The sequence below is a fragment of the Colletotrichum tamarilloi genome (assembly GCF_030869305.1).
Source record: "Colletotrichum tamarilloi strain Tom-12 chromosome Unknown Scaffold_73.1, whole genome shotgun sequence".
In the NCBI taxonomy this organism is placed as follows: domain Eukaryota; kingdom Fungi; phylum Ascomycota; class Sordariomycetes; order Glomerellales; family Glomerellaceae; genus Colletotrichum; species Colletotrichum tamarilloi.
Window position 1 is genome coordinate 158,737 of NW_026849456.1, and position 19,078 is coordinate 177,814.

The 19,078-nt window shown below is 50.3% G+C and overlaps 7 protein-coding genes across 7 annotated transcripts; all 7 read right to left on the reverse strand.

Moving 5' to 3' along the window:
- Nucleotides 1-154: 154 nt before the first annotated feature.
- On the reverse strand, nt 155-2,776 carry CTAM01_12246 (sodium symporter family protein; the record flags this gene model as incomplete). The annotated part of the gene is made up of 12 exons (XM_060528253.1): nt 155-382; nt 436-1,170; nt 1,222-1,420; nt 1,473-1,590; nt 1,641-1,874; nt 1,934-2,023; nt 2,076-2,156; nt 2,212-2,318; nt 2,369-2,442; nt 2,494-2,596; nt 2,654-2,689; nt 2,742-2,776. 12 exons carry the CDS (start codon nt 2,774-2,776, stop codon nt 155-157), a joined length of 2,040 nt encoding a protein of 679 aa, XP_060377154.1.
- A 1,006-nt stretch (nt 2,777-3,782) lies between these two features.
- CTAM01_12247 (uncharacterized protein) lies at nt 3,783-5,333 on the reverse strand (the record flags this gene model as incomplete). The annotated part of the gene is made up of 1 exon (XM_060528254.1): nt 3,783-5,333. The coding sequence occupies one exon, from the start codon at nt 5,331-5,333 to the stop codon at nt 3,783-3,785; it is 1,551 nt and encodes a 516-aa protein (XP_060377155.1).
- Nucleotides 5,334-6,136: 803 nt separating this feature from the next.
- CTAM01_12248 (uncharacterized protein) lies at nt 6,137-7,324 on the reverse strand (the record flags this gene model as incomplete). The annotated part of the gene is made up of 5 exons (XM_060528255.1): nt 6,137-6,495; nt 6,564-6,631; nt 6,695-7,077; nt 7,150-7,254; nt 7,310-7,324. 5 exons carry the CDS (start codon nt 7,322-7,324, stop codon nt 6,137-6,139), a joined length of 930 nt encoding a protein of 309 aa, XP_060377156.1.
- Nucleotides 7,325-9,511: 2,187 nt separating this feature from the next.
- On the reverse strand, nt 9,512-10,795 carry CTAM01_12249 (uncharacterized protein; the record flags this gene model as incomplete). Its single annotated transcript, XM_060528256.1, has 1 exon — nt 9,512-10,795. One exon carries the CDS (start codon nt 10,793-10,795, stop codon nt 9,512-9,514), a length of 1,284 nt encoding a protein of 427 aa, XP_060377157.1.
- An 804-nt stretch (nt 10,796-11,599) lies between these two features.
- On the reverse strand, nt 11,600-13,324 carry CTAM01_12250 (NCS1 nucleoside transporter; the record flags this gene model as incomplete). Its single annotated transcript, XM_060528257.1, has 4 exons — nt 11,600-12,290; nt 12,340-12,744; nt 12,840-13,007; nt 13,074-13,324. The coding sequence occupies 4 exons, from the start codon at nt 13,322-13,324 to the stop codon at nt 11,600-11,602; spliced, it is 1,515 nt and encodes a 504-aa protein (XP_060377158.1).
- Nucleotides 13,325-13,905: 581 nt separating this feature from the next.
- Nucleotides 13,906-15,703, reverse strand: CTAM01_12251 (feruloyl esterase B; the record flags this gene model as incomplete). The annotated part of the gene is made up of 3 exons (XM_060528258.1): nt 13,906-15,046; nt 15,103-15,238; nt 15,319-15,703. 3 exons carry the CDS (start codon nt 15,701-15,703, stop codon nt 13,906-13,908), a joined length of 1,662 nt encoding a protein of 553 aa, XP_060377159.1.
- A 784-nt stretch (nt 15,704-16,487) lies between these two features.
- Nucleotides 16,488-17,907, reverse strand: CTAM01_12252 (uncharacterized protein; the record flags this gene model as incomplete). The annotated part of the gene is made up of 3 exons (XM_060528259.1): nt 16,488-17,258; nt 17,507-17,570; nt 17,639-17,907. 3 exons carry the CDS (start codon nt 17,905-17,907, stop codon nt 16,488-16,490), a joined length of 1,104 nt encoding a protein of 367 aa, XP_060377160.1.
- Nucleotides 17,908-19,078: the final 1,171 nt, after the last annotated feature.

Here is a 19,078-nt window from a genome sequence, read left to right on the forward strand (position 1 = left end):
GAGCATTTTCTCAGCATCAGAGCATGTGGCTTCGAACGAGAACTTTTAGAACAGGATACTAGGTAGTGCGCAGATCATGTCCGGAAAGCATTTATATGTGACATACTTGAAGTACTACATGAACATTAGTTACGAAGATCGACTAAAGAACACTTTATGCCTCGGACGTTGCCTTCTCCGTGAGCTCCGGTGGCGTACTTGAGCCAGGCGACATGCCCTCACTGACGGGCTTTCCCTTGCCTCTCAGGCCGAAGAGGTCTTTGATCATCATGCGAGTAGTTTGCACAATCGTGCTCCGAGATTCGAAGATCGGTAAGAAGACAACCATGACAACAGAGGCGAATAGCCAAGTGATTCCTACAACGACCCAGCCGGTGAAGAACTGCGGCACGGTATTAGTACAGCATTCTATTTGGATATTGAACAAGCACTCACAGATTTTCCAAATACATAGCCAGTGCCATATAACGGCATCGGCCATAGAATGAGCAGAACGAGTGTCACACCAACAGTCAGCCAGCGAGCAGTCTTGGCTGCTTTTTCGAGCTTGACCTGCTCGTCAGGATCACTCTGCAGTGCCCTCGCCCTCTCTTCGGGAGGGTTTTCAACATCCATATGAGCAGCGTCAACGAGCTCATGATCGTCCGCTTGTCGGATGTTGAGCATACTCTGCCAGTCGTACTGCTGGGGCTTGAAAGGTGGGATAAAGGTCAAAAGTGGGATGATGACAATTGGTGAAAGGAGCGATGTCAAGTTTCCGGCTAACATCGGCTCGTTTGCACCGGTGTTCGTAACACTCAATTCGCCGTACTTAATCTTCGTTGTGACGAGCCATGCCGTCATCGAAAGGGAGAATCCGATGATTGGACTGAAGGTGGCCGCGGCCCAAGACTGTCCATCCCAGAGCAGAGTGAGAGCAGCTGGCAAGACGGCGGAAGAAATGATGACACCCATCATGAGGTACAAGTAGCCCATGGAGATACCTACGTAGTTCAGGCCAGTTGCGAACCCAGCCATGACAAGAGCAAAGACGCCCATGCCGATGTAGTTGATCCGCATAAGCTGCTTGCCGGTAGCGTTGGTGTTGAAGTAGGTCTTGTAGATATCGTAGGTGCAGATGGACGACACAGAGATGAGCTCAGACGAGTAAGTGCTCATGATAGCCATGAACTACTAGAAGTTAGCAACCTAGATGGCCTCGAGCTTGTAAGAACTACTCACGGCTAGTATGAGAGTTGCAACCGCTCCACCCTTTCCAAGCAGGGCTACGGCGGCGGTGGGTAGCACCAATCCAGCATCAACGTCCGCAGCGGCTAGACGGTTCGGATATGTCGGCCATATATCGTACTTTTCTAGGGCGAGACCGGCGAGACCCATAGTTGTCGCTGTGAGCCAAGGAACGGCAAACCAACTGATTCCGCTGGAGTGGTGTCAGAACACAAGACTCTCATAACTTTTCGCAAGGGCCTTACCCCATAACATAACCCGGAAGGGCATCAATCGGACTCGCTGCAATTGCCTTGTTGTAATAACCGTTATCCAAAAACACTGTACCGAAGTTGCCACAGAGATTGATGATGAAGAACTCAACTATGTGACTGTGAGTGGAGTCGTATTAAAACTTGAACTTAAGAACTTACTTCCTCCTTGGGAGCGCATTGTCAAGTAGCTCCCTCCAGAGTTTCCTGTCAAGGGGCGCTCAGCTGCAAGTTCAGTTAGGATTTCCCACACTCGCCCGGGGGAGCCTAGGAGATGATTTGTTGAGTAGACTGTGAAAGCAAAGATGAAGATGATGATGAGGATGACTAGGCCGTTGATGTAGTCCGTGATAAAGGTGGCTTTGATTCCGCCGAAAAGGGTGTAAACAACCACGCCTGTCCAACAGTTAGAACGGCGACTCAAAGCTTTGGGAATTCTGGCATTAGGTGCTTACCGATCGGAAACAAGAATACGGAAGCTGCTACGGGGGCGCCAGTCAAGTTCTGAATAACCGCAGATCCACCAGTGAGGAGCATCGCCGTCACTGAACGAGAACTTAGTATAATGATGACCAGAGCGATGAGGTCGAGACCTACCTAGGACATTGCAGAAGCAACAGAAAACGATATACACGCCGTGTGTGACCGGGCCATATCGAGCTTTCACGACTTCTAGGACTGGGAGAGCCAGGTTAGTCAAGACTCACGGGGCCATTGCCTATCAAAGCCTCACATGTGTGCGCATTGGGAGCACGTCTCTTCAGCTCAATAGCGAGCGTGGCAAACAGGATGATTTGAACAGTGGCCCCAGAGGCATACCATACGGGCCCTGAAACACCGCTTGATGGAGTCAGCTTCACTAGTAGACAAAAGGTTATCATAGAGCTCACTATTTGTAAGCTACGGCTGTGCTTTGCAGCAGAGTCGCGGCCCATGTCCAAGTTGAAAGGACAGATGAGGCGACCTAGCAAGAATCAGCGCTGAAGGTTGTCGTATGAAACCGATCGATAGTTACCAATTCCGATTTTAGTGACCGCCCAGCTGTCGTAAACATCTCGGATGTCTGAAGCTCATAGTTGTATCTTTTGAGTGCCCAAGTGATAATGATCATGAACACGCTGTGAGTTGGATCAGCATTTGGGCCTGACGCCCAGGACTGGGAAAATGTAACATACGCAAAAAGAACACCAAGTCCAATCATGAGTCCATAGCTAGATATTGTTAGCGTTCAAAACTCCGTAACTATGTCGGAAGGAAACCGACCCCCATCCTTGGTTTAGAACTGGTGTCGAGTCCATGGTTTCTATCGAGAAGAAGATGCCTATTGGCTGCTGAATTGTGTTTGGTATAACTTTAGCATCAGACCCGTTCCCAGCAGTTCAGGGCGATGCCTGGATCAGCGGGGGAGTCGATAGAAATATGTCAGAGCAAAAGCGCTCCGTCTGCTTTGTTAGCCGTTTGTCAATGGCCGCCGGGCTTTTATCACTTTTATCAGTAACCCGTGCTTTTGACGTATGCTAGATGCTAATCAAATCTACTACTCCCCGAGGCCAGTCACTACGAATCCCCGAGAAGCTGATAAAGGCTCTCAGCCAAGAACGTCTGTTCCGGTACATCGGAGCGGAATGGTTAATCGAGCGATTAGGCCATTGGAATGGGATAAACTAGGTATACGAAGTCCCAAAGTACAAGTTTTCTCCGTCGTCGCGCATGTCTGATTAATGCGCCGCCGGATCTTGGCGTGGAGGAGCGGGATCCGCATAGTGAGGAACAGTTTTCTTTGTATTTTCTGTCGTAATTCAATGTGGCCGGCGGGCATGTTTGCTCTCAAGGTTTCTAACGTGTCCCGCCGTTATCACCCGCTCGGTCCTGGGGTTCACAAGTACTATGGGACGCGGAAGGCTTGTTAGTCGCTTAAGTGATAAAATGCTCCTGCCCAGGAGCGCCGAGATGCCGAGAAGACGATGTTGGGGGTTTCAGTGGTTCGGATGGGGCGAGCCAAGGTCTTAGTACTTCTTGGAAGTCGAGTTGTTATCACCCTCCAATCAAGGGAACCTGGAACTGGAGATAAGGTTGCGAATAGTCATCGGAAATATTGGTTTCTGGCAAAGCACAATGATCTATCCGGGCAGTATTGTTTGGCTATTATTCAGGCAGTAATCTACTTAGGCAGCTGGGCGCCCACGAGCCACCGAGCAACTGCCCACAGTCGCAACTGCAACTGCCCGCGGTGGCCAAACAGTATCGGCTAAGCTAACTAATTGCACCGAAATATCTCGCTCCCAGATCTCTGCGAATCTGACGTCACACATTTCTTTCGCCTTGGCAGAAACCCTCGAAGAACAGGTCTTCCTGATTTGCGTCTGGATCCCAATCGTCTTCAAACTCATCACCGTATCTCTCGCGACCAATGTTGTGGAACAGCTGTTTTAACGTGTCATCCGCCTCCCAATTGCCGGTTCTCCACTCAAAGAGCCGAACGTCCTCATCATCTGACCCCACAGAGCCTGAGTCCTCGTCAACATCTGGTGCCGTGTACCCAATTCCCCAACCGAGTGATTTCTGGCTGTTCATCATGTCGAATCCTTTGTTATATGAGAACTTGGATGAGACGTGATCTCCCAGGTACCACCAGATTGGTGACCATATCATTGCTTCTTTCAAGCGAGGCATCTTGGCCGCTGACTTGGCGAACGCGGCGAGCAGCGGGTAAAGTGTGCCTGGATTGGGATTGAGGCGCCATCCTGACGGTCTGCAAGGAGCGTGGCCGAGTATGATGGTATCGCTGTCAGCGGAATTGCCTTGGGTGGCATATTCCACAGCCTCAACAGGGTATCCCTGCACATCCTTGCCTTCTCCACGGGGTCCTATGAAATACCAGGATCCGGATGGGGTTGCTGGGTGGAATTTGACCTCTAGAGACTCCAGATTGGGCCAGACTGAACCATTTTCATCCTCGGGCCAGAAAAAGGAATGGTCAATAATGGCACTAAGTCGAATTTGGGTGAGGTTTTGGCAAAGAAGTCTAAGACTTGAGCTAAAGGAGTCCGACGACCCTGAGAGGATAAGGTTCGGCATCGCAGCATCGTGGTCGAGAAGTTGATGCGCCTTCCGACTCTGGAATTTCAACTCGGCTTTCCTTGTCTGAAGAGACATGTTTTTAGCGGCCCTCGCAAAATCCTCTCGCCCATGGAAGCGGACCAGATCGATTTCAGCATCACAGTTGTGTTCGTCGAAGAGCTCGGCATTTATGCTCGTAATGCCTGGGAGTTTGAGTGAGAGATCCAGCGCGGCTCTGAGATCGAATCTGCTGAAATAATTCGACTGCCGTTGAGTCGGATTAGGTCCCAGGTAAAGAGAGCCGATGGATGTGAGCGTCGGTAGCCTGTTTGGGTCAAGAAGCCGTATGAACCATGCTTCTGGTATCCTAATCTCCGTCTCACGCGTCTCAGGACTAGTGATTGCAAGATCAATCGTGCCTTGCGGGCCATCATGCTCTTCGAGGTTCTGAAGGCAATCAAAGAGCTGATGGATCTGACTGGAAAGATACTCCGCGTTGCGCTTCGCTTCTGCGGCGTTGTCTGCTGTTGATCGTATCCTGTTTGGCAGCCGTTGGGGCAGCAAAACCAGCTTATACTCCAGCTTCCGCAACCAGCAGAAGCGCGCACCGCGAAATTTTTCCTCAAATTCACAGAGATCACGCACTCGCAGAATGCAGTCTGTGAAGCCGTCAGAATACTTCTCCGCCGCGGTGCGAAGCTTAGGCGATAGAAGTAGTAGGTTCTTGAGATCGGGTCGGTGCAAGTTCGATGCGATCTGGTCGACGACTTCCTGGGGGAGGATCTCCATGGCCATACTCAAATTTCGATGCTCAACTGTCTTCGTGAGATTCTGAGAACTTGTCTTGGAAGGTGCAGTAAAAGTTGGGAGGATCACGAAGATGATAGAAATGAAGCCATTGACGTCGCACAGCCAATGGCAGAAGGCTTATCCGCATCCGGTGATGCTTTGCTCGCAGGGGTGGCATTGCCGGACAGAGACAAACACATACGAGCTTACTCAGCCGTGGCTTGCCCAGGTCATTCGGAAATCCGTCACATTGATGCATTAGGTAAGGTGTTGTACTGGAGGAACGCAAACTGCCAGCGCTAGAGTTTAGGGGTTATCGCTAAGGACTCTTCTATCCAGAACTCTGTTCTCTCACTGATCTCAAGGTGTAAACGAATATTCAGTCACCCTCAGTAGTCAGACAATAAATAGTAGTCTGAACATATCGTGCAGTCGCGTATTCAGAGATTGCCCGTCGGCATCCTGCCAAGAGCCAAGGCGCCGGCGGGCTCTCCAACCCTACAATTCCACTCCGCTGGTGACGATCTCAAGGGGGTAATCATAATTACCAATGATGAAGCTTCCCTTCAGATCCCATATCACTCGGTCTTCTATGCTCATGGCAGTCCATCTTCAAATCTTGGTTCTATGGAAACTTCAGAAGCAATACATTTGCCGAACCGGGAGGGTGTAACATCACTCCCTTGTCCGGCGGCGATATGATGGCCCCACTTCGACCGGCACTCAGGCCGGCCCCCGGGACAAGGTATTTCTATTCCCCCGCGCCTTCAATGTCGCCCAAAATGCGCATCTATGTTGACTCTTTAAAATCAGCGTCCACGAGATTGACCATCTGGTTCGTATTGGACCGTAACTTCTTGAGTTCTCATGATGATGTGCTTCTGGCTATCGGAATCATCATCCAGCTGAACCCAGGTGTCGTGAGGGCCACTTTGGCAGTTCGAAACTGTCAAGCCTCGCCCGCTGAGGTTATTCATTCTGACACCGTTGCTTCCAGCCTGCATTCCAGATATAGCATTCAGACCATTCGACCCTGTGTTGTTGTAAGACCCCTTGCTGGACTTATCTAGCCAGAACTTGAGCAGTCGCCTCAAAGACGGCAGCGAGCCGGCAATGATACCGATGCCACATTCGAGAATCGACCACAAAACAATATTTGCAATGTTATCTGGAAAACATCTGATCAGCCACGGCGATAAAAGAAAGAGACAAGCTACAAAATGAGCGAACACTTACGCAAGTAATTCTCGACTTGGTTATAGTATTGCAAGTACGGCAGTCGGACTATCGTAGCGGCGCTTGCACTGGAGTAACATAATAGTTAGCAATCGTAGCAGATTCATTATTGAACTGCTCAAAAAACCCACATCGCACCTAGCGCAAGCACAGCGCAAACAGAAACTTTTACTCTCGACTTCATCTGTAAGCCCCACACAACAACTGTCGGGACGATTGCGCAGGTCCAGTCGGTTACAATTGCTAGGACCGAGATCATGTAGCTAATCGTGGTAATAATATTCTGAGGTGCGCACTGTCCGTCCACTGACTTATCCCAAGTGTACTCCATTGGGCGGCATACTGCAACCACGGCAATGAAGCCGACGGTGGTGCTGAGTCCTGATGCAATCATGACGGCCCAAAGGATGGTTCGGTATCTTCTTCGATTCGTGATGCGGAATACAGTTAAGCAGATACTGGCTTTGATGAATGGAAGGCTCCATGCGTAAGTAATCTGGAAAAAGACAAGCCACTGTTCGACATTGGGGTTAGTCTGCTAACTCGAATACGGGGTTGTAGAAAAGGGAATGAAGACTTAAGGTACTTTGATACCGGCTACCATATTCCATTCTTGCAAATGAGCATCTGTTGTTCCCATTCCTGCATATACCGCGATGGAGGTGAAGACGCAGCATGCCAGGTAAATCGCCTATTGTCAAATAGTCAGTGGCAGAAAGTAAAGCAAGATCGTACAAAATACTCACCACGCCAATGCCCATGAGGTAGTCATCTTCTTGTTGCCCGCGTCTTGTGTCGTGCCCACAGTCGTAGGATGAATACAACAAAAGATATGGATCCCAGGCAAATTGTAATTCCCAGGGTCGCCATCCCCAGGAGATCTGGTTTAGTGATCCAATTCACCTCCATCTCGTCGAAAGGCTTCGCCGCCATTTTGAGAGCTGCACTCGAAAGATTGATGACCCTTGAGTTTCAATAGGCAGTTTCAAGGTTCTTCAGCAGAGCATAGCCCTTCTGCTTGACGTCGTGCAGCGATCCAAGATATTGACGAAAAAAGTGCTGTCTGTGGCCGGATGCTTGATGATATGGTCTTGAAGAATGTTTGACTGAAGAACAGATTCTTCAGATCCCCTGCCATCTACCGAGCGATCAAAACTCGCAAAGATCAACCACTTCTACAAACATTGAATATCCTGCAATAGAGAGACACAGGAGATTTGTGTTGGGACATCGATTGAACCATGTTCATCGATAGACAATCGTCATGGTCCACTTACATTTCAACTTTCGGGCGTTCATTTTACCCCCTGAATTGCAAGCCCCTGATCGTCGAGACTTATGATTCCGATATGATTTGGTTGCCATACAAATCCTTTTGGGGCGGCCTTGGAAACCCAGGGTCGGGATTTGATGGAGCGGTTCTATGGGTTGTTTGCGTACAAAAGTTCCTGCCATCCATGTTCAAAGTAAATCTCACGATGCCATCCTTTATGGATATGAGCAGCCCAGACACCCTGCACTAGCCTCCAACATCACTGTGCAACTGCTTGTACCTGCTAAGTGGGTGACAAATTAGATCACCAGTCAACAAATGATTATAACACTTACGACCTATTTATTCTATTATTAGTTAACTTCTATATATTTACTAGAGAATACTCTTCAAGAAGTAGAAAGTGAAAAATGGTAGGAAAAGAGCTAGGGTTCATAGAGCGGCAAACGATTCTGTCACCCACTTGCCTGCTTCGAGGAGTGGAACTGCGACAGCAGAATGATTGTCCAGGGACTGGATGTTGGAAGACGATGCCTGCGAAGAGCTGTGGATCTGTTTGGTGGAGATGTGCTTTCTTGGCTGTTGGAACGACGCAGTATGGATGCCTGTCGCATGACCCGGCTTCTGTCTTTTAGAATCGACTCTCTCAGCCCGGCTAAGTGACTCAGCCAAAGGATGGACCACTATCATCGATCGAAGCAAACACTGAGCTTCGACATTCGTAGCGTGGACCTTCCTGTAGGCGACACTCACACCATCATGTGACTGAGCACATGCCGTTATCATAAGCTCAAGCACTCTCAATACGTCTGGTAGATATAGCTTGGTAGAAATTTCTAGGCATGAAATTGCTATTCATCAAACTCATACTGAGTAGTTCAGTAGCCTCATGGACCTCGTGGCTCTTAGCCAGTTGAGGGCGAGAACAGTCAGGGTCCTGATTGCTAAACATTGTCCCCCAACGCTCGCCTGCACCGCTCGTATTTCAATGTTAGCGAGATTCACAATACGGAGATTATGGATCTGAGATCTGCTCGGCATCCCTCTTTGAAGAAACTCTGCCGATGCAGTATCGTTCCAACCGGAGTTGGATTCCCATTACCAACAGTGACAATCTGGCAAACAAGAACCCTGCCGGCTGCAATGTTCTCTACTAGCGCCCCAGGACTAGGTTGCATCATCGATGGAAAGGCCTTGAAACTCGGCTATTACGTGTCAAATGGGCGATTTTCTGTTGGAAGCTCGTGAGGCAGCAAGAGACATACAAGAGTGAACCAACGGAGATAGTGGAGACCGTGCCGTCCAGGGGGCTTTCGGGATGAGCAGAAAAGTTCCACAGTGCACAAGGACGACACAACGGCGGCTTCTCTCTGATGAAGACGTGGGGCTACGGCAGGGTTCATTTTTGCTCTTCGAGACTCCAACAACGGGTTCAAGAATAGGATAGCCAGGGTCAATGTTGAGGCTGGGTGAAATACCGCCTCCATAGATGCTGGTCAAATGGCCAGGCAGGTGGGCGAATTCGATCACACAGATGAGAGACTGGACGGAGTGATCGTTGAGCGACACGAAGGGATAGGTCATTAGTTGACATGGGCACTTGGATGATCTTCATCAGATTCTACAGACAAGCTAAGATACAGGTGTTGAGGTCGCTATCAAGGCGCGCAAGTGCTCACTCGTGAGCGGCGCGTAATGTTCCAACGCAATCATCCTTCCTTGTCACAAAGATACCCTCCCGGACTTCGCCCTCAATCCCACCAAGAGCACCCGTAGTGTAGAACCCAAGTAGACGCTTGTGGCGGTCAGACAACTTAGCCTCGACATCCTTGCGCAGTGACAGGAAGTTGTTTTCCTGCTGGCGAATGAAGGACCGCATGAAGAAGATCAGAATGACCGGACGCTCGCCAGACTCCTCACGATTGGGGCCAGTAGCATGCCACAGCCGACTGTCAAACACCAAGGCAGTGCCAGAAGACCCTTCGGCGGCGACAGTGCCATCGACAGTGAACAGGTCATCAGGGGCAATTTGACCAAGGTGAGACGCAGGGAACACGCGGGTGCCGCCATTCTTCTCCGTGATGTCCTCGAGATACCACATGATGTTGAGGCCGAAAGCGAGCTCACGCACAGGCGGTTGAATGGCAACTTGATCTGTGTGAAGTTGCATGGGAACGTTTCCGGGGCGGGCAATGTTGGCGCTGTAACTATGGATAAGAGCATGCTCGCCGAGGAACCAGGGAACAATCTCATCGATGAGAGGGTGGTTCAGAAGATCGAGGAACTCCTCTCCCTTGTTGATCAGAGTCCAGATGCGCTGGTTGGGGGCGTTTGGGCCACCGTCCGCGGCGGAAACGCCAGCCTTGCGCTCGCCAGCAGCTTGTTCCTGGGTTCCCTTCCTCAAGATAGAAACTTGCTCAGGAGTCAGGGCGTTCTTGACGAGACCGTAGCCAAACTCTTTGATATCCCGCTTGACTTGGTCGATATCCTCTGTTGGCCGAGGAAGACGGGCAAAGGCGCCAGGAACGACCTTCTTGGGCGGTACGGGAGGGTTGGGAGTGAGGAGGTCGGCGAACTTGATGGCCACGGGGACATTGCCCTGCGGCATTGAAGCCTCGTGGAAGAAGGCGTCCTTGAACAGGCCATATCGAGGCTCGAGCTTGCCCTCGTAGAACTGAGAGATGTACTCGGGCTTGATTGTGACTTTTGTATCTGGCTTATCGGAGCAAGAGTCGAGGAATCTCGCCTCAGATGAACGAGCATCCACAAAGATTGGGGCACGATCTCCGAATGTCAAGGAGACGAGTGCGTTCAGTTGGGCGAGCAGCGGAAGCTTTTCCTTGATGATCTCATGAGCACGGCTGACGTCGGCCTCAACCTTTTCGCTGAGCTTGCTGTAAGACTGGTTGCTGAAGTCCAACCCAGGGGTGAAGGTCTTTCCAGGTGCGATACCAGCCATCGTGAGGAGGTGAGGAGGGAGGAGGGAGATTGAAGATTGCTTCAAGGGATGTAGCCAAGTAAATCTAGAAGAGAACTGGGAGCGTTGCGGTTTGAAGAGATACGAAAGCAGTACTTCCCCTTCATTATGTACGCCAGCTTACGGCGAGCTGCCGGCACCTAGGACTGTCAACAAGATGATCAAAGGGGTTTCCCAAGTCAGCGCCTGTGCCGCCAGGTGGATAATTCTTATTGAACAGCATCTTCGGGGAAGAGCTGCAACGAAACCCTGCAGTGAGACGATCCGTAAGCTCCAGTACCTGGTGGAGTCGTTCGAGTGAGGGGTCCTTGACTATTCCCTGTCTCTTGTTGGTTGTCGCAAACTAAACCTGACCCTAGTCCGAAGGGTTCTGCATGCAACATCAAGGCTGTGGAACCATCGAAAGGGACATCCTCATGGATATTATATCCTAAGTCAAAGGAGGTGTTTGCTGCCATTTAGCCGCTTGAGCGGTTGATAAGATCCGAGGTACCGCGGGAGATTATGGAAGCATTTTTCTTGATGGGGATGGATGGCGGAGCTTGATTGGCAAGTTATGCTAATGCAAGATCGCGGTATTGGCTTGTTTCTCAATGTACAAATTTGTACCGTTTATGACAGGATGATGAGGCGCCGGAGAAGAGCATCGAAAGTGGTGCAACATACACGGAGTAGCCAAATGAATGCCGTGACCTGAACGTGATTGGCATTGATCACAGATCTCCTCCACCTCCTCGAGCTAGTGAAAATCATTTCTATACTGTCTTTCATAACCATCACAACCCATTACCGTCCCGAGTAGTGCTTCTCGGCGTAACGCAGAGGCACATACAAGACAGCGCTCAAGAAGAACGCAATCTCGAAGCCAATGTCTCCTGTCGAGACCGCGATGGGACCCGTAAACCAGACCTGGGCAATACAAGGAACGACGAGACCAAAGCTCAACACAGCTGCGCCGATAGCAGCAATACCCAGGGGCAGCTTGGAGGGCACGTCCCACACCGCAACCTCATAGAGCTTGGAGTCACCGCGCCTAAAGACAAAGTGCTCGGTGACCACGATTCCGACGAAGGACGCAGACCAGTAGCCGATGAGGGCAATGAAGTTCTCGAGACTCAAAAAGAAGTCGTGTGCTGCCTTGACCGCGATCGGAATGATAATGGCGGTCACGATAACGGAGAAAATGTATCGCGGCAGGCGGAACGACGGGATGAGGGTCTGGAAGTTCAGCGTAATTGCGTACATGGTGCCGGAAATGTTTGCCAACAGCGTGAATGCAAGGACGACAAGAATGAACTTGCCGAATCCGCCGGCTGGGGAGAGCATGGCTCCGAGAACGCCGCCGACCAAGGTGCTATCGAAGCCGATTTGCCACTCGGGGATGTTGCTCATAGCACCACCGATAGCCGCGCCGAGAGTCATAAGCAAGATCGTGGGCACAACCAACCCCAAGTAGCTGTAGGCAAAGATGCGGTGTCTGATGAAAAGTCAGTCTTGAGATCATCTCTGTAAGCACATTTACTTACGAGACCGTCCGGCCAGTAGGGTCAAAGTATGTTGTCAGATCAGATGCGATGCAGGCCCATGGGATCATGTACGAAGCGATGACACCACCGAAGCTAAGGACTCCCGCAGCCGTTGCCGGCTCAAAGGGGGCTTGCTTTTGCAGCTGCTGTCCGCCACATCCAACCGCGATGATAATGGCTACGAGAGCTGGCATCCATGCGTACCCCTCATAGAAGTGCAGCACGTTGAAGCCACAGAAAGAGATCAGCAGAGCCGCGATGCCGATCAAGACGATGCCAACGGAAGTCGAAAGGTCGCCTTCGGACACTGCTGAAAGGCACTGCCCACCAACGACACAAATGATGACACAGAAGCCGGTAAGAGTAGCGAGGTTGAGCACGACAGGGATGTATACGAAGTAGTATCTAGGAAGGCGTCAGTTGAGACGCTTGAGTTGGCCACGGGCAACCCGAGATCATGAGGTAGGTCCGCCCTTTCGACCGGGGTATTATCAACTTACCCAAAACTAAACCGAGCTTGAATCATCTGTCGCATGCCAGTCTTCGGGCCCAACGTCGACAAGAATGCTGGTGCCAGCGTTGACAGCAAATTGAAGAAGAGAATGACGAGCGCCGAATCTCGGAGGCCAAGGCCGAAAGAGACCGGGCCCAGCATGCCGAACGTGATACTGAGTGGCAAACGTCAGCCTGTGTGCACGAGGACCATATGAAATTTGAAGAGCCAGAAAACTTACGCCAAAATGTTCGTGTTGATAGAGCACCATATCGTGAAAGCATTGAAGTACTTGGTGTTCGTCCGGACTTCTCTTGGGATAGGCTCGATGCCGCCTTCTTCGACCCGCCCAGCCATCAACACTCTCCGCACCAGACCTTTGCTGCTCCGGCCTGTAGCCGAAGCTGCTTGTGCATCTGCACCAAGATTCTCTGTCGTTGCGTGCTTTTCATCGCCGCGCCGGTCACGCTGGCTCTCCAAGTTGTCTGCCATTTTGATGTCTTTGCCGGAGGTTGCAAAGCTACAACTCAATGTCGGACTGAGGCAAACAGAGGGTGCACCAAACAGTCATGTAAATGTTTCGACTGAGGATGACTCGATGCCGATAAGTAAAGTAAGATAATGAAAATTTGTTGCGGAAGTCCGTGCGTTGCGTACAAATTACGCCCAAATTCGCCTTAGTTGGCGAATTATTGACTAATGAAGTCTCCATAAGCCCATTTTTTGGCCGGATTTGGCTTACTGGATTGGATGCTTCTTTGATCCTGACAAGGGATCGATTCCCGGCCCGGTCAAGCGGGATGTTGACCGGATCGGCTTTTGTGACATGTGCACGTCTGGCTGAACCAAGATGGGATCTACCTATCCGGATCAACTTCTATAATTGTTCAGCTTACTATGTGACTTATTACTGGAATTCCTGGTTGGCATGAAACAAATACATATAGGGTCGACCTGAGACAGTTGCACCGTTATTACATGTGAATCTTTGGCCCTGGTCCCTCATCAAGTCCATAAGAGCTAATACGATGTCATTCTCTCACTCCTGAATCTGCACGCAGCTAGATTTTCAACTACACACATTTCCAGCTATCCGGGAGTTTTGGGTCCATACCCTCGCCCCGGTAGGTATTTCGCAACGGGTATCTGCAATGTCGCCGTTGGAAGTCCACACCCGAACCAACACTGTCATTGACAAACTTGGTTCCTGTTATGGTGTCCGGGGCGATTCCACTCTCAGCCCAGTCTACTATGGCGGCCAGGACGTTGTATGTCCTATTGAATGGGAGACTATCGCTGATGACGGCCGAGTTTCCACCGCTGCTTCCTTGGCCAATCAACCAGGCACCGGGTCCTGTCGTGCAATGGTACAGGCCCGAAACACGGAAGAACCGTGTAAAGTGATCCATTCCAGTGTGGTTCAGATGCATGCCTTTTGCCAAGCGGTCATAGAAAATGGGAGTGTGAAAGCTTGTAATCTGCTGATCCTGTTGGCCGTGGTACATCAACAACTTTCCTCCCCTCCTCTTGAATGCCGACAAGTCCCGTGGGTGCGTCTTGATGTTGCCGGGGTTCCGCTTTTGAGCAAAGATGCCGTCCTTTTCGAGTGTGTAAGTAGCCGGGTCCCAATTCGGGTCATTGTAAATCGCATAGCGGAACCAATTCTGGGATAGAGCAAATGGACTTCCACTGTACAGCCCGTCTGCGGTGATGATTTCGCTGCCGGGATTCATGGCTGGCCAGAAAAGCTTGCCGTCCGTGTAGTTGGTTGGGCTGAAGATCTTTCTCACGATCTCGACTTGTGCGCCAGTGAGGCATTTGGAGTCGCCGCTGTCTGACTTGCACAGGAGAGTTCCAGGTTCGAAGTGACAGAGGGTGGGGTCCTCTATGATGCCGTCTTGAACGCCATCGATAGTGTCACACTGCTTAAGCACTTCATCATGGATTGTCGTCTTCCAGGTGGCGGGAGCAATGAAATCCTTGGAGTCAACAGAACCAGTCAGAGGGTAGAAGCTGGCTCGCCAGGAGTAGAGGTTGTTGAAGTCCACTGCCGGTGCACCTGCGACGATACCATCGAAGTCTTCGGGAAACATGTCCGCGGCTTGTACGCCTTGCCGTCCTCCAAGAGAGCAACCTAAGAAGTATGACCCCGTCATTTTCTCCTTGTAGAGAGACTTGAGAAGACTCTTCCCAGCGAGAACGCCCGTGTGAATCCTGGTAGGCATGTCAGTCGGTTTGTAGATTGGAAAGTCGAAGCTGGGATAACTCACGCTCTGTACGAAAAGTCAATGACAACATCATCATTGTTGAGGAACTGTGCACCGGTCGTTCCAGCATGCCCGTTATTCGTGCCAACAGCAGCAAAGCCATGAGCAGTAGCATACGCAAGGTCCTCAGTGTGAACGCCTATCGCATTTCTCATTGTTAGTACGTGCTCAGCTTAAACGCCACTACTCCATGTCAGTGTCCCAGACTCAGCTACTTACACCCATCGAGCCCTCCACCAGCGACCGTTACCATGCGCCCATTCCATTTCTCGGGTAGCCACACTTCAGCGACAATCTGTGATCTACTAGAAGTTGTGATATTCATGGCGACACGACACAGATTAGTGCGGACCACCTGGCTTCCGCGACCGCATGATGGATCTTGTTCTGGAAAAGTGAGGTTGGCGCCGGTCTCCACATGACTGATCTCCTGAGCAGTCGAGTTGACCACTGTAGTCTGAGGAGTAAGAGCCAGGCAGTCACTCTGAAAAGTCGCTTCCGAAGGCATAGCCAACGCCAGCAAAACGGCAAGGACTAGAGAAACTGCCGCGAACATCTTTAAGAAAGCGAATCCCGACAGGCTGGGTATCTGTCCCGGAGCCATCAATGGGCTCCCGATCTCATCTTATGTTTCTGGTTGGGGGGGCACGGCAGACAGGGAAACCAAACAGACTGTTACCCCGCATACATGTAGTGATAAATATCGCCCCCGGCCCTCTCTAGTCCACATGTAGCTTACACGACCCCGGTGATACAAGGATCAGCCAGGGCTTTGACTGTGATGTAACAACAATAAGATTAGCGCTTGGCTAGCTTGGATACCTTACTTTGCGGGAAGGATGAATCCGAAGCTCTGTACTGAAATTCTTTTGCTCTCGAATCTCCGATAGCAGATTCCGTTGAAAATGTGCAGACTGCAAAAGCAGCGTGGTCTGATGTATTTGATGTCTGCTTTAGAAGTTTTGGCCGATATGATTGTCAAGTCACGTTGCTATTCGACTGGTCGATAACAGCAAACACCCCAAGTCACAATTCGTCAAGGACCATTGCCGGTGATCTCTCCGCAGTCCCTGATGAGTGGAGTCCGATCCTGCCGTTCTTGCCGGCCCCGCCCCGACAACCAGGCTCGGCAACTGGTATTCGGTCATAGATATTCCGGCCTATCAAATGCCGAGTGGTCTTAAATCAAGATGGCGCTTGAGGTAGGCAAGTGATGGAATTTGGATTCGGAAATCCTACGGCGCGTTCCTCAGTCACCAAAAGCCCCATTCGCCTCGTTCCGTACACCCTCCAGGTTTCGGTACCTCTGTGGCCGGCCTTCTTATGGGCTTGGTCCTGATGGGAAGATTGCTGCGACCAGATGTCTAGCAGTGGATCATAAATCTACCTCATAGCACAGCTGCGACTTGTCCGTGCTGATTGGCAGCCCCAAGCAACTTTTCGACAGCTTTATCTATCTCGTAATGGTACATCCAAGTACTCTTACTCTCAGCTGCCCTTCGCACTCGCTCTTCAATCTCCTCATTGACAGGAAGATTCTCCGAAAGCAGTGTAGTGTTCATCGCACCAAAATCATCAAGAACCTTGTACAAGTCGCGATAATGGGGTGACCTGATCTGATCATACAACTCTAGAGCTGCAGACAAGTCCCCACCGTTGTTCCAGTGCCAGTCAACGCTTTGCGTCAAGGCATAGACATCCTCCAAAGCAAATCCGGCTCCAGCGCCAAAGGCGCCCGATAGAGGGTGAGATGCGTCTCCAATCAAGGCAATAGCCTCCTCGTGGACGACGCTTTCCAGTCGCGGCCCCGAGAAAAGTGCAAATTCCTGTGTCTCGCCCTGAGCAGCAAGTTGGATGACTTTGCGGACAGGCTCGCAAAATTCGTCGTACTCTGAGGCGATGGTGGAAAAGTCAAAAGGTCGACCCCAGCTCACGTGTTCCTGACCTTCAATCGGCCGGCGGATGCGTGCAGTGACCTCGAAGTCATCTCCGCCAAGAGGACACGTAAACACGTACTTTCCACCAATGTTCTGCCAGAAAACGGGAGACTTTGGGATACCCTCGATCTTCTCGGCTGTAGGCTTGTGAATGATGGTCCGATAGGCAGATTGGCCATTGTACTTAATCTTGTGCTCAGGAAAAGCGTAGGATCTCACAAACTTCGTGTTATTAGTTTCTGTTGTCTCTTCAGTGGTATCGTGACGGGATTGAGCCTTACCGAACGAATGCCATCTGCTCCAACTAGTAGGTCAATTTCATCGCTGAAGCCATCTTCAAAACGGATTGCAATTCTACCAGTCGACAACTTCGTGATATCAACGAGCTTTTTAGAAGTTTTGATACGACTTTGGTCAACTTCTTTGAGCAAAGCAGCCTGCAATTTAGCTCGAACCATGCGGCAGCTTACTTGCTGCGGCGGAGTATCTTTGGGATGGTGGTGTTGTTCCAGAAGCTTTCCGGTTCTTCCGTTCCTGTGGGGGAGAGTCGGTATAAGTAAGTCTCATGATCTTCCCTATTTACAACACAAAATGTCGCCTACCTTGACTGTCCGCTGGTTCCATCAGGAGATCTGAAGAAATCCAAAGGATCAATGTTTCTGGCTGCCCCGTTCAACTCCAAGAGCCTCCAGGTATGTCTTTGTAGGCTAATACCGCCGCCAGTTTCACTGATTTGCGACTTCTTTTCGTAAAGAGACCAGTCAACATAGTTCAACTTTCCGAACTCAATCGCGGCACCCAACCCTCCGGGCCCGCCACCAATGATGGCAACTTTCAGAGGACTTGGCCCGCTATGATTCTTGACAGCCATCGTGATAATGAATTGGTGGGAGCGTATGTTGACAAAGGAGCTGATCGGTTGTGTTGATGAATGATTTCGTTACTAGATGACTTGGCAATCTTCCATCGGAAGCTCTGAGATAGCGATATGGATTGAGCGGCATTTTATGGTTCTGAGTCAAGGCATGCATCGCCCAATGGTTGGAGTTCATCAGGTCATCTTGATGTATTGCGCCATCCAAGGAACAAATTGGCAATCCCGGCCCGCGCCGATAACGAACACCACACCCGCGCGCAAGTTACTAATTGATACAAGTGGATCACCTTCACACAAACAACAAGATGCATGAGTGAACATAGCCCTGTCTGTTGTTCAAGTGAGTCAAGATTCGATCCCAAGTTGCATTCAAGAGTGTCTTGGCAAAGGCTTGTTGATTTCTTGAAGCATCGCGCAATTTCATTTCTGGTAGGATTACTTAGTTAAAGTTCAGGACAAGAAAAGCTCCTGGCGATCAGACAAACCGTGCAGTATGATTAACTCGAGTGAATACAATTCTTCCTTAATCGACGCTTAGGTCATCAACTCATCAAGGAAGTGGTTTAGTTATTGACAACCTCGGGTGAGCCTGAAAATAGAGCCTTCATCGGCGATCTCGATAAAAAGTCAATTCTTATCCTTACACAAAGTCCAAGTGCCCCATGATATAGGTTGGGAAACACACAATCTAGTTGTCTGTGTTCTTAGTTGAGAGAAGAGACCAAGTATAACACTCTTCTAGTTGCAAATGCTCCTTCAGGCGATCTGCCAAAAATGAGGATATAGGCCCAGCCAGCCTCACAGAATGAGCATTGAAGAGACAACGAACAAAAGAGTAAGAGACTACCAGGACATTGAACACATATGTAAGCGTCAGTGGGGTATTGTATATCCTGGGTACGCCAGGTGCGTACTTATTAACTAAGTCAACATACCCACTTCCTGGCACCCCCCTGTTTCTGGCACCACAAAAACGATGGGATCACAACCCAACCTCCTCATTACTATTAACTATTGATCCTCAACCACACCCACTACAATACAGCTGCCAGCCTCACTAGGGCATTCAGAGTCGCTGGATTCAGCCGTGATAACCTCCTTTTCACCCGCTTCGATTTGAGCCCGATGGATATCCCTGATGTTCGCGAACTTCGTATTGGGATCG